The sequence below is a fragment of the Musa acuminata genome, chromosome BXJ2-1, assembly GCF_036884655.1.
Source record: "Musa acuminata AAA Group cultivar baxijiao chromosome BXJ2-1, Cavendish_Baxijiao_AAA, whole genome shotgun sequence".
In the NCBI taxonomy this organism is placed as follows: domain Eukaryota; kingdom Viridiplantae; phylum Streptophyta; class Magnoliopsida; order Zingiberales; family Musaceae; genus Musa; species Musa acuminata.
Genome location: NC_088338.1, coordinates 3,746,707 through 3,759,053, shown reverse-complemented (window position 1 = coordinate 3,759,053; position 12,347 = coordinate 3,746,707). Strand labels below are relative to the sequence as shown.

The following is a 12,347-nucleotide window of genomic DNA, read 5'->3' as shown; positions in this document are numbered from 1 at the left end:
ACTCCGAGTAAGTATCATCTTCAAAGACTATTAGGTTCTAACTAGGGCAACGGAGGAGAGAGTTGTCGACGGGTTGAGGGGGTACACAATGGAGAGGTATAATGGTCATTTAGGATTATTTTTAAAAAAATTTTAATCAAATCTTATCTGTTCGAAATAGTATGACACCTACGAGGGCAGTTCTGTAACTTCAATACAGTTTCTTTTATTAATGTATTATGATATTTACTTATTTATTTATCTCTCTCTCACTTTTTTTTTTGTCTTTTTGGACTACCGGTTCCGGCTCGGAAGCAGGCTTGGACTGGTGGCGAAGCGCCGAGGAAGAAGAGAGGCTCGGGAACAAGCCACTGCCTCGAGACGAAAGCGTAGGTTCGGAACTACCTCTCTCCGTCCCCCTCGTTTTATGCCCTTCGCCCCGGTCTATGGGGCCTGGAAACTCGACCTAAGCAGGGAATGACGCTTCTCAGATCTCGATCCCGAAGACGAGAGCGGCAGCGGCGGCGGAGGAAGAGGAGGGGATGAGCTCTGGCTAGGTTTTCAGGCGAAGAATCCAGCGGTTGGTGGGTCCTAGCGTTCCACCGATGCAACACTACAGCCTGAGGCCGGCCAATTCCTTCATCGGTGGCTCCCTGCACGACCTCAACACCGCTGACTCCAACCCCGGCGAGATCGAGGGCATCAGCGACGTCGATCGCGACCCCGTGAACGAAGATAGCCTGGACAACGACGACGACGAGTCCAACTCCGTGGTAACTCCGTTGCTTCCTCTTTTAGCTGTGAGAGCTTCTTGAAATCACGATTTGATTTTTAGTAAACGCGTTCTTGCCATCTGATGCGGCTGGTTACTCTGCTAGGACTGCGTACATGACTCGTACAGAAACTCGATTCCCCTTCACGGGGTTGGAGTCGACGATGATCGATCCGCGCTCGAGCATAGTGGCAGGTCGCCGAGTCCTTCATATAACATACTGACCCACGAAGGTGGCTCTTTCTCCCAATGGATGTTCCTAACTTCATGGTCTGCGTTCATTTTGGTCAGCATGAGCACTTCACTTTCTAAACTTGGTACAGATGTTTCGCCAATAGAGACTGCAAGAGCAAGGTTCTTGCAGATCATCATCGATCATTTCATAGACGAGCATGTGATTGAAGCTGCAGAAACTTCTGATGTTCGCTGTTATCAGGGGAACGAGAAGGTTAACAAAAGAAAGCAACGGGAAATCCAGTATGAAGGTGATCATAGGTTTGCCTTGCCCTTGATGTATGTTGCGAACTTGTACGAGACCTTAGTTAATGATGTCAATGTCCGTCTTGCTTCCTTGGACGGGATCCGCGAGAAAAATATTGGGGTGGCTCTAGAAACTGCTGGTGGTTTGTACAGAAGACTGGCAAAAAAATTCCCACCTAAAGGTTGTCTTCATTCACCTCTATGTAAAAGGTTTGGAGATGCCAATATATAACCGATTGTTTATCACCTAATAGCCTAATTGATGCTTTTGCTATCCTAGGCTCTTGTAGCTTCAGGAGAAGAGAATTGGCTACATCACTTGCAACAAGGACCAGATTTCCTGAGCTTGTGGTGCAAGAAGAAAAACGAGTTCGCTTCGTAGTAGTAAATGGTTTGTCGATCATTGAAAAACCAAACAATATTGGTATAGATGATGCCGACTGGTATGCTGAGCCTTCTGATCTTTCAACTCATCTTGTAACACTGTTTAGTTCATACAGTTTCCTAAATATGCTTGTTTATATATGCATCATATTAATGTGGTAATTAATGTCTAAACTCCACAATGACATGACTAAGAACTGATAAAAAAGCATCTGTTGTTTGCTGAAAACATGGCAAGAAAGAAAGTTCCAAGTATGACAAGGCAAACTATGTCATGAAACTTGGAGAGGAATGATTATTAGCTTTCCATGTACATTGCACTTGACAGATAACGATTTTGTGATACAAGAGTTTTGGTAACTGCAAGAACGTAAATGAAAATTGAGGTTTAGATTATGTTATCTGGCTTTTTGAGGATATACTTGAACTAGGTTCAAACGTTTGACTGGTCGGCATGAGGTGGCTATTTCAGCAAGAGATTACAAGTTCTATTCGCCTAGGCACAAGTACAAGCGTGGTGCTTCTCATTCCATGTCCAACATCCCTGGGTTGAATGTAAGTCCTTAACAAATTTGAAGTACCTACGGGTCTGTAAATGCTTAAATGAAGGTGCATCCAGTTTCACTACTGGTTTTTATTTTTGTGTAATTAGGCAATATCAGTAACAGAAAGTTCTTCCCAAGTGGCTAGTGCTATCGGATTCCGTCCAGTAAATGAGGTAAAGACTGAATGACTGAAGTTGAATACTTCTTCCCATGGTCTCATGCTTGCCACAAAACCTTTTAGGCTTCTTACGTACTTATTGGAGTAAAATAATCTGACTAATTTGAACATGTTCCTTGTTGGCTTAAATTCATACATAGACAACAACTTTTCTTGTAATTTTGTTGTGAAGGATGCACTCCTAATTTAACTTGTGAATGACATTATGTGCTCCGAGAGATGATCACTCGGTTTGGCAGGTTATAGAAATATTAAATGCTTAAAGTGATGCCGATGTTATTGTTAGTTTATTAGTAATATTGTACTTATATAAGTTAAGAAAAGTGTCATCTTATTCTTACTGAAACTTCACTGTTCCTCTGTTTAATGGAGCACCCTTCTACCATGTCCTTAGGGTATGTCAATATCATTCTACCTATGGGAGTGATTGCCATAAACATAGCAATGTTCTATTGTAGTTCTTTTTTTGTTCAATACACCAATAACAACAACAAAGCTATAAGTCTCAACTATTTGGGATCAGCTACATGAATCTTTTGCCACAATGGAGATATGTCAAAAGCCATCTAGATATTGAAGGTGCCTCGCGTCATTTTCGGGTGACGACCTAGCTCTATACTAAAATCGGTTAAGATCTTTGTTCATGAGATCTGACATAGTTTTACGTTGGTTGTCAGTGACCTAACGCAATCATCCTCTTTTTTCATCCGGGCTTGAGACCGGTGATGGTGTTTTTTTTTTGTTGTGTTCAGTATACCATGGACAAAAAAAAATTTCAATGTCAAAATTTATTGGAAGTTTTATGATTGAACTCTTATTCATTGCACTTGTTGATTATATTACATATTTGGCGACTCTTATCTATATTTTCCCTAGCATTTGACTCTATAATTATCATCATTTTGTTCCTTAGATTCTATAAAATGATCTGCATACTAGACTAGCAATTATGTAATATACTAACTTGGTGCACAAAAGAAGGTTATTATAGGTTGATTAAGTGAGGATACTACTCTCATACCGCGAGAGGTTGATGCCCTCGTATGTTTGGTAGGCAATTCCTAATTTGGTTTCTACACCCTCAGTCAAGTTATATCTCTAGTGCTGACAACAATTAATTATCCTTTAATGTGACTTGTTAATGTGACATATGGTAACCAAGTAATGGCATTTGCGCCTTACCTTCATTCCAATATAGCTGATTCCCAACTTCTGGACAGTTTCTTATTTGTTTATATATTTCTGTTTCCTAGATTAAAAAAATGTAAACTTAGCTTAATTCAATCATGTAAATTGACTAAAAATAACGTAAATATATAAGACGGGTTTGCACTGGCTGCATAGTCGTGCTGGGCCACATCAATGGAACTTCTCGAAATAATAAATCTTATCATGATATAAAATTCTTTCCACAAGGATGTCTTGATTTCTCAAATCTTGCTGATTATGATTAAATAACTATCGCAACCTAATTTGTAACTATGGCAACTTTGATAAGCGGTAATATGATCCAACCTACCTAGGATTGTAAGCACCCCATCAAGTATCATGTGATCTATTCTGTATCTATCTGCCCAAATTAGATCCTCAAAAAGTGCAGTTTTGTTGACATTAAAGTAGATGCTTGCTTGACTTGGGATAAGTTCTCCCTAAAGTATCATTTGATCTCTTTTGTATTTCATTTGCCCAAATTAAAATTATCAAAAGTCTACTTTTGTTGACAATAAATGAAATATTTGCTAGACTTTGGAGTGAATTTTCATGACTTGGAGGTTGTAGCACTACATTATGTTCTTGTTTTTACTTGTTTGATTCCAATGTTAGTTGTAATTATAAATAGACTCATATTTGTGCACTAAAACTTAGTGTTATGGCATATGATCACTAAAATGGACTTCATTCCTGTAGTCCCAAAGTCATCATGAACCTTCACCAAAACATCATGTGCAACAATCGCCACAACCTACATATCATCCTCTTCACCAGGTTCATCATCAGAACATTCTGCAAAGTCAGCACTCTACACACTTTTCTCACTTACATCAGTGCCCGCATCCTTCACATGTGCCGGATCTTTCTCACCAACATCAGACACAGACAATACCTCCGCATCTCACATCCTTGCAGTCCCTCTCTGGAAGTAATCTTGGAGGATGTTTGCATATACTGGTAGGTTTTCTTTAATGATTTTCAATACTTTGATACCTTTGCTTGTTTAATTTTGCATACACCAGTGTATTATCAAAGATTATACAGGCGACTCCATACAGCACACCAAAGTACTGCTTCCTCCCATCTGTTTAAAATGCTAATTGTCTCTCACAAGTTACACAAACTACTTTACAAAATTTGGCTGATCATAAGGCACTTCTAAAGACTAAATACCAGATAAAGGAAATGTACTTGATTCACTTTTTTATCACCGATTACCTTAGGAACGTCATTGTTAATTCACAGTGAAATTTTAAAATGTTCTTGAAAAATCTAAAAATACCAAGTGATTGCCATGTATCAAATATTAGAATATTCTTGTAAAGCTAAGAAATGAGGGGTTAATATTAGAATATTCTTGTAAAGCTAAGAAGTGATTGCCATGTATCAAATGTTATTTTTGCTGCCATGTATCAAATTTTAAAACGTCATTGTCTGCTGCATTTAGTTTCCTATGCTTGACTATTAATGTTATTTTTTTTATGGAAACTTGATTGTTCCTTTATGTTAGGTCGTCTAACATTAAGCATGCTGGAATGACAGGCAGGGTCAATTGACATTTTCATGAGCATATGATAAATCATCTCCTCTGTGGCCCTATTGGCCATTCATGCTAATTCTGACTGCATCTGGTGTTCTATGCTCAATCATCAGTATATTAATACTATTAGGAAAATTCTGAAAAGTTCTAGGGTTTTTGATGCATAATGTTTCCCAGGACTTGTTCAGGACAGATTTAGAAATCTATTTAGTAGGTGTATAAGAAATTTCACTTGCATCATCTGTTAGGTTGGACTATAAGTTTGATACTGTTCCTCGTGTCTAGGATGATCAGGCAAATTAGAATTTGTCCTTTTATGCTTAACTTAGACCCTTGAACCTATTCTCACATGTATTCTTGGTTTAGCGAACTTTTGTATTACACAGAAAGTACACATGATAGATTATGCTTGTTCCTTTAAAATAAAGGTCAAAATGCAGTAACGCCGACCAGTGCCAATGTTCTTGTTAGTCGATGGGAAGTCATGCAATTTTCTCACCCTATTGGACATGCACATTTAAATGGCGCGACCGTTCATCCTCTGTTTATTGCAATTCTTACTAATTAAGGCAAACAAGAAGATGGACCCTTGCTTACAGTTTCTGATCCATCTTAACTTCTATGTTCCAGCCAACAAGCCCAGCAAAGTTCTGCGATGAATGTGGAACGCCCTACTTCAGAGAGACATCTAAGTTCTGCTCTGAATGTGGTACAAAGAGGTTAGGGACCTCAATATGAAGTCATTTGCTACCCTGATCTTTTCTTGTATGATGTTTTATCGGTGTCCTGTGAATTAATGTAGCTAAATCTTGTTCAGCTGGTAGATTCTGCTTTTATTAGTTTGTTGAAAATTTCCATGATGACACACGTTACTTTTCATTTTGTTCTTGTTGTTTTTGTATGTACATCTGTCTGACACACAAATTTGCACATATTGAAGAGGCACAAATGTTTCCAAGGTGGAGACAGATTGAATGGTACAAATTGGCACATATTGGAAGGTATAAAAGTTTCTGACATTACTTACATAATTCATCATCAAATTACTATTTTCTTGAGATCTGAAGAGGAGGTATTATTTTCTCAATTAATTTAGCTGGTCATTTCACGAGATCGCAATTTGCTAGATGATCATTTGCTTTTGAATACTTGTGGTTCAGGTCATTCAGTAACAATTAGGCATATGCATGTATCATAGTTATCGGATCCTAACATCGATGATCGAGTCTCAGATTGTTGATCATGGGCCGAACTTTGGTCAATCACAGAGCAATATTTTTACATTTATTATTAGAATAAATTTTGTGAGAGAAAAGTCCAATGTTTTGAGCCTTTTTTATCCATTTGGAAGAGTTTCTTTTTGGAGCACTTTTTATTATTTTTAGTGAAATCCTAGTTAGTTTTGGCCCGAGCAAAAATCCTGTTAAAGGATTATTGATGGTAGGGGCAGAAAAAAAAGAAAAGGAAAACGGATTTAGTTCCGCAAATATGAGAGGGAATTCTGAGAAAGATCGCATTCATTGGTTTAGCTGTGAGGCAATTGCCTAAGGTATGAAGGCGACGAAAAGGTCTCTTAGGGCATGGGAGCTCCTAGAAAAGCTCTCAACTTCTAACTCTTTTTTTTTAATTTCTACAGAGTCACTGCTGCAGTTTCTCTGTTTGGGTTTATTTCTTAATCCATAATTCAAAACTGGTTCAAAGAATAAAAATATATTTACTTATCGGTGGTATTCCAGAGTGACGATTAAATTATATGTTTGTTTGTGCTGTATATTATCTTGTTGGTTCGACAAAGTTGCAACAAATTTGGATCGATGGGGTTGAGAGATTTGCCGAAATTTGGAAGGTAGTTGCGACGAAGATGATCTCGTGGCATATGTGAGAAGGCTTCAAATCAAATAATGTCTTCCCAGATCTGAGCACAAGAACAGTTTGAGCAATGAATTATTGATTTGAACAACGACTCTAAAACAAAAAATAAAAGTCATCTCTTGCACCAAAAATACAAATTATGCAATTCTCGATTCAAGTCCAAATTTGTATGTAGGTCATGTACGTGAGTCCTGCATTATTGAAGTTCTGTAGTGCAAGGATAAGACTATATATACCTCCACATTGTTAGCTATCTTCATCAGGATCAAAAACTGAGCATTCTATTAGTTGTCACGAAACTAAGCAGTTGACGATAGAGAGAGACTTCATCATCAGAAATCATTTAACTTGCACGATTCTAGTCTTCAAAGGACTCCGAGAGAAGCATCTGTGGCAGCAGAAGCTCGTAACTACATTTATCTTTGTAAAACCAGCCAACTTAACTGTGAGCAATGCAATGTCAGTAGAAAATGGCCTACAGAGAGAGTTAGAACGAGAAAGCGAGAGAAATTTGAACCGCAATTCCATGTTCAAAGAAAGCTTCATCTTGCTTCGTACAACAAGAGGTGTTGCGACCCAGCAGGGGGTGGCAGTTTGCAGTAAGATAGCTGTAGCATCAGAAGAAGCGGCGACACTTGGTTGTTCACTTCCTATGCATTCTGGATTCAGGAGAGTTCTGATGCAGAGGTGACAGAGGCTGTCTTGATGAATCTGCCGCAGCAAAATCGATCATTCGCCCCGGAGGACTGCTGCAGTCGTTTGGGCTTGACTTGCGTTTTCCCTGCACAATTAATTCAGGAAGCTTTAAAAGCCCTAATTTAAGTAGTGGGGAAAAAAAAAATAAACATGTCTTTCTCTCTGAAACAAAAACAATAATAAATCATATGCCCCAATTATTTATGTTTGGCTACGTCAATCTTTTTCTATCATTAAGCTTTATATCTCTTCTCGTACCATTAACTTGATCGTCTCATATCATCTAAACTATAAATCTCATTCGTGCATGTTCAAATCATCTTTAAATAACTCCTCATTTTTATCTTTTCAAATAACTCCTACTTGATCGATCTCAATATTTTCATATCAGCAGCATAAACATTTTATACATGCATATCATGATGCCGAAAAGAGAAATTTGTTTAGGTTTGACCTCACCTTAGCAGAAGCAGTGGCAGAGCGTTTGTGGCTGTCAGATCCTTGGCGACTTCTTTCCCGTTTAAGTAATTCCAGCAGTCTCTTGTTATCTTCATCCAGCATTTTGTTTTCTTGAAAGAGAAGCTTGACCTTGAGTTAACACACGTAAACCACCAGATTACTTACCCTGACATAGAGGGAGGGGGAAAGAGGAACAAATTTAATTAGATCGAGTTTTGAAACCTCCTCTTCAGCTCTGTGGAGATTTATCCTTAGGTGTTCCTTGTCCTTCTTCAAGCACTCAACTTCAGCACCCAATGATTCTAGCTGAACATGCAGCAATAGGGGCAAAAGATTAAGCATACAGCTGAGACGGATAGAACAGAGATAAAAAAAGAAAGTCAACATCGAACAGCACTAGATAATCGAAGATCTGAATTATAGCAACACCAAGATATAGGAAGATCAAGAAAAAACAATAACTATGTAAAGAATATAACTTGCTAGAGCTCACAGGCCACAAAAACGCCAAGTGAAATCAGAGCATACTTTTATCTTGAAATTAATTCCGATCAAACGGAACTTGCTGAATGAAAAGTTCTTAGATCCATCCTAGAGTAGTAACAGTCATATGCAAATGGCATACACACATACAGATCATAGTAAAAGGGATTGGAAACCCACGGGACAAATCAACTTTTAGACTAAACCGAAAGAGCTACGCTACCGGCCATAGACTATTGGAACTACACACCAACGATGACTCGGTAGAACTTCTATTTTCAGAAACAGGAATAGCAACAACATGAAAGAGACCAATCGTTTACAGGAAAAAGATGGGATAAAGGCTAATCAAATCACCATGATTCATTGTGTGGCAGTAATTTATGGTCATTGCAGTGATAAACCGGCTTAAAAGAATCCAGATGGTCTCACCTGGCTGAAATGCTGAACTGATAGGTAACTTAGGTCAAGTTTAAGAGTATGAGAGCTGCAGCTTTCTTCAAAATACTTAACAGGCAAGGATGCATTTAGAAGGGAAAGTCAAACAGAACGATTTATTTGTTTGTTTGTTTGTTTTTTCTTCTCAAAAGGCTCAATTGTTTATCTATAGGAAAAGTAAAGAGAGAGAATAGAGCATCTCCAGTGACAACATCAAAAAGGTTGATGATGTCCAAAAACACCTCCACAGAGCTAAAGGAAAAGTAACAAGTCAAAGTTAAAAGGGTCGACTTAAAGAGCATATAGTCAGAAAACTATCTTCAGATTAGTATTCCATAAGCACAAAAGAATGTCACAAGTAGAACTTCTATTTTCAGAAACAGGAATAGCAACAACATGAAAGAGACCAATCGTTTACAGGAAAAAGATGGGATAAAGGCTAATCAAATCACCATGATTCATTGTGTGGCAGTAATTTATGGTCATTGCAGTGATAAACCGGCTTAAAAGAATCCAGATGGTCTCACCTGGCTGAAATGCTGAACTGATAGGTAACTTAGGTCAAGTTTAAGAGTATGAGAGCTGCAGCTTTCTTCAAAATACTTAACAGCCAAGGATGCATTTAGAAGGGAAAGTCAAACAGAACGATTTATTTGTTTGTTTGTTTGTTTTGTCTTCTCAAAAGGCTCAATTGTTTATCTATAGGAAAAGTAAAGAGAGAGAATAGAGCATCTCCAGTGACAACATCAAAAAGGTTGATGATGTCCAAAAACACCTCCACAGAGCTAAAGGAAAAGTAACAAGTCAAAGTTAAAAGGGTCGACTTAAAGAGCATATAGTCAGAAAACTATCTTCAGATTAGTATTCCATAAGCACAAAAGAATGTCACAAGTAGAAGCTTTGAAGGACAGAGTGCACAACCAGTTTGGTGCAATATAGAACAAATACGATAGCCACCTAAAAGCCTTACTGAATTCAACCATGCATCCTCTTTGTCTGCACTTGGACCAGAAAAATAACTTACCTTGCATGCAAGCTCACGCTTCTTACAACCCATGTATGTCTTTTGAATCTGCTTACAGCTCTATTTTATATTCTATTTGATAGGAAATTTACCGACATTTGACACGTTGTCGTCACATAAGACCAAGTCATCCTCCATCGATCTACGTGTACAAAGAATCATAATAGAAAAATATAAATTTTCTTCTCGTTCATTATGGAAAGGAAGAGAAACACGAACTTCATTATCTTCTTTTATGACAAAGAGTGATTGCTAAATCTTTTTCTCCTCCTTTACGACAAATAAGATAATCATAAATTTTCTTCCCTTTTGAAGGTATAAAAATGTATCCTAAACTAAGAAAAATGTAACTCCATTGAAGGGAACTATCCTGTCTCCTATCTAGATTACTAACTTGAACTATTCTAACCCATACGTAGGAGAAATCTCTCGACCTCGGTATTGGTGCAAATGGCGACATCTCGGAGCCATCTTTGGAGCATGACAAGCATCATGAATGTTCTTGTGCACACGGATCTGGACCACATCGAGTTGATCAAAATGTCAACGATATTTTCTCCAAACACTATTAGAAAAAAAACTGTCCTTCCGTGGAAAACATTACACACCATATATAATTGCATGGACGCTTACAGCAGGACTCAGACTCCTGACCTATAGACTATGAACACTACATCACAACCACTAGGCCTTGACCTTAAGCCCACACCTGCTCCTCTGCTCTCATTCTTCTAAAATGGCATCATAATCGTAGTGTTTAGATTGTTCAGCCAATGATACAATGGCTTTAGCAGATTAATCATAAATCAGATCTATTCTAATGGTACTTGAGAGACATTATCTTTCAAATGACCTCTAGCAAAAGATGATATACACATGATATAGCAGGCAATAAAGTTTGCGTTTCTTTTTTCCCTTCCTTCGACAATGCTGTGTTAATTTAAAATGAAAAGGCATATATGTAATTTCAAATTGATGTAATTTCAAATTGATACCCATCGTTCAACTCTGCTTCTTAGTATTTAATCTCGAAAAACATGTGAAGGTCAAAATAATATTTGTATAAATATTTCTGCAAAAAAACTTTCTTCCCTTTTTTTTGGTTGGGTAAAGCACACAACAAATAAAAAACCCTAATTTGTATAAAGACATTAAGAGCAAAAAGGCAATCATCATCTCTATAAAAAGAAGAAGGAAATAGAACAAATTAAGAAGGAATACGTACGCCAGAATTGTCATCCAGCCGTGCCCGCAGCTCCTCGTTCTCCTTCCCCAACTCGTCACAAGACTCCATAATCCTCTCCAAGTCGCGCTCATACAGAGAGCACTCCTCCTCCAACTTGCGGCAGTGATTCACCAAATCAGCATACTTGGACGCGATCATCTCCTTCTCCTCCACGCACCTCTTCACTCCTTGGGCGTTCATGTTCGCCTCCGCCTGCCAATCCCAAGAAAGAAGAAGAAAAGGCCGAAGCTTTCGCGATCAACTACCAAAGCTTCCGCGTCAGACGAAGAGTTAGTGGAGCGGGGGACGAGAGACACCAACCCTACACTGCTCCAATCGCTTATCGGCCTCCGTGAGCCGCTCCTCCAAGACAAAGATCTGATCTTGAAGGCGGTGGCGGGCGTCCTCCGAGGCAAGGAGCTTCAGGCTGAGGCTCTTGACGGAGACCGGGAGGCCCAGCGAACTCTCGATGGACTCCTTGATGTACTCCTCGGTGTCCGGAGAGAGATCCATCGCCCTCGAGGCCGCGGAGCCGATCAAGAACTGGAGCCCTAGCAAGGGGAGACTGGGAGATGTGGAGAGAGAGAGAGAGAGAGAGAGAGAGAAAGGGAATGGCGTTGGGGTTTCAAATCGTTGGAGGGTTGATGCCCGTTTGAAGAAGGGAGAACAAATGAAGCCAATGGGCCGTTCGACTCTTTCCACATTTGAATGCAGATGTTTTGACATATATACCCTTGTAAACATTTTTCTTAAACTGAAAGAAAAAAAGATTAACTACTAAATCAAGGAAGGATAAAAAACACTCTCAGCAAAGGAGCAACTAAAGACTCACTCCCTTCTTCCTTCCTCACATGTCTAACCAACTAATTTGTTATTTTATTTTTATTCTCGAAACACATGAGAAATAATATACATATCAAAATTAAACTAATTTGTTTTTTTTTTTTTCTCGAAACACATGAGAAATAATACACACATCAATATTACCCGAGGAATAGACGAATCAGATTCAAACTACAATTAGTAGCCTTGTAAACTTTGGAAACAACAATATTATTGG

At 38.5% G+C, this 12,347-nt stretch overlaps 2 protein-coding genes across 5 annotated transcripts; one reads left to right on the top strand and one right to left on the bottom strand.

The window, feature by feature from the left end:
• Positions 1-242: 242 nt before the first annotated feature.
• On the top strand, positions 243-5,969 carry LOC135583685 (uncharacterized protein At2g02148-like). 4 transcript variants are annotated; one of them, XM_065092334.1, is made up of 10 exons: positions 243-372; positions 471-752; positions 858-984; positions 1,075-1,413; positions 1,512-1,674; positions 2,047-2,170; positions 2,268-2,333; positions 4,247-4,324; positions 4,430-4,507; positions 5,721-5,969. In XM_065092334.1, the coding sequence occupies exons 2-10, from the start codon at positions 585-587 to the stop codon at positions 5,826-5,828; spliced, it is 1,251 nt and encodes a 416-aa protein (XP_064948406.1). In that variant the 5' UTR covers positions 243-372; positions 471-584; the 3' UTR covers positions 5,829-5,969. The 4 variants fall into 4 exon arrangements, with proteins under 4 accessions (XP_064948406.1, XP_064948404.1, XP_064948407.1 ...); XM_065092332.1 differs by having other exon boundaries at positions 4,247-4,507; XM_065092333.1 differs by having other exon boundaries at positions 253-368; positions 4,247-4,507.
• Positions 5,970-7,269: 1,300 nt separating this feature from the next.
• On the bottom strand, positions 7,270-11,989 carry LOC103985292 (uncharacterized). The gene is made up of 5 exons (XM_009402949.3): positions 11,609-11,989; positions 11,288-11,500; positions 8,340-8,423; positions 8,118-8,246; positions 7,270-7,743 (listed from the first exon to the last, which is right to left on the bottom strand). The coding sequence occupies exons 1-5, from the start codon at positions 11,798-11,800 to the stop codon at positions 7,606-7,608; spliced, it is 756 nt and encodes a 251-aa protein (XP_009401224.2). The 5' UTR covers positions 11,801-11,989; the 3' UTR covers positions 7,270-7,605.
• Between the last annotated feature and the right edge of the window lie 358 nt (positions 11,990-12,347).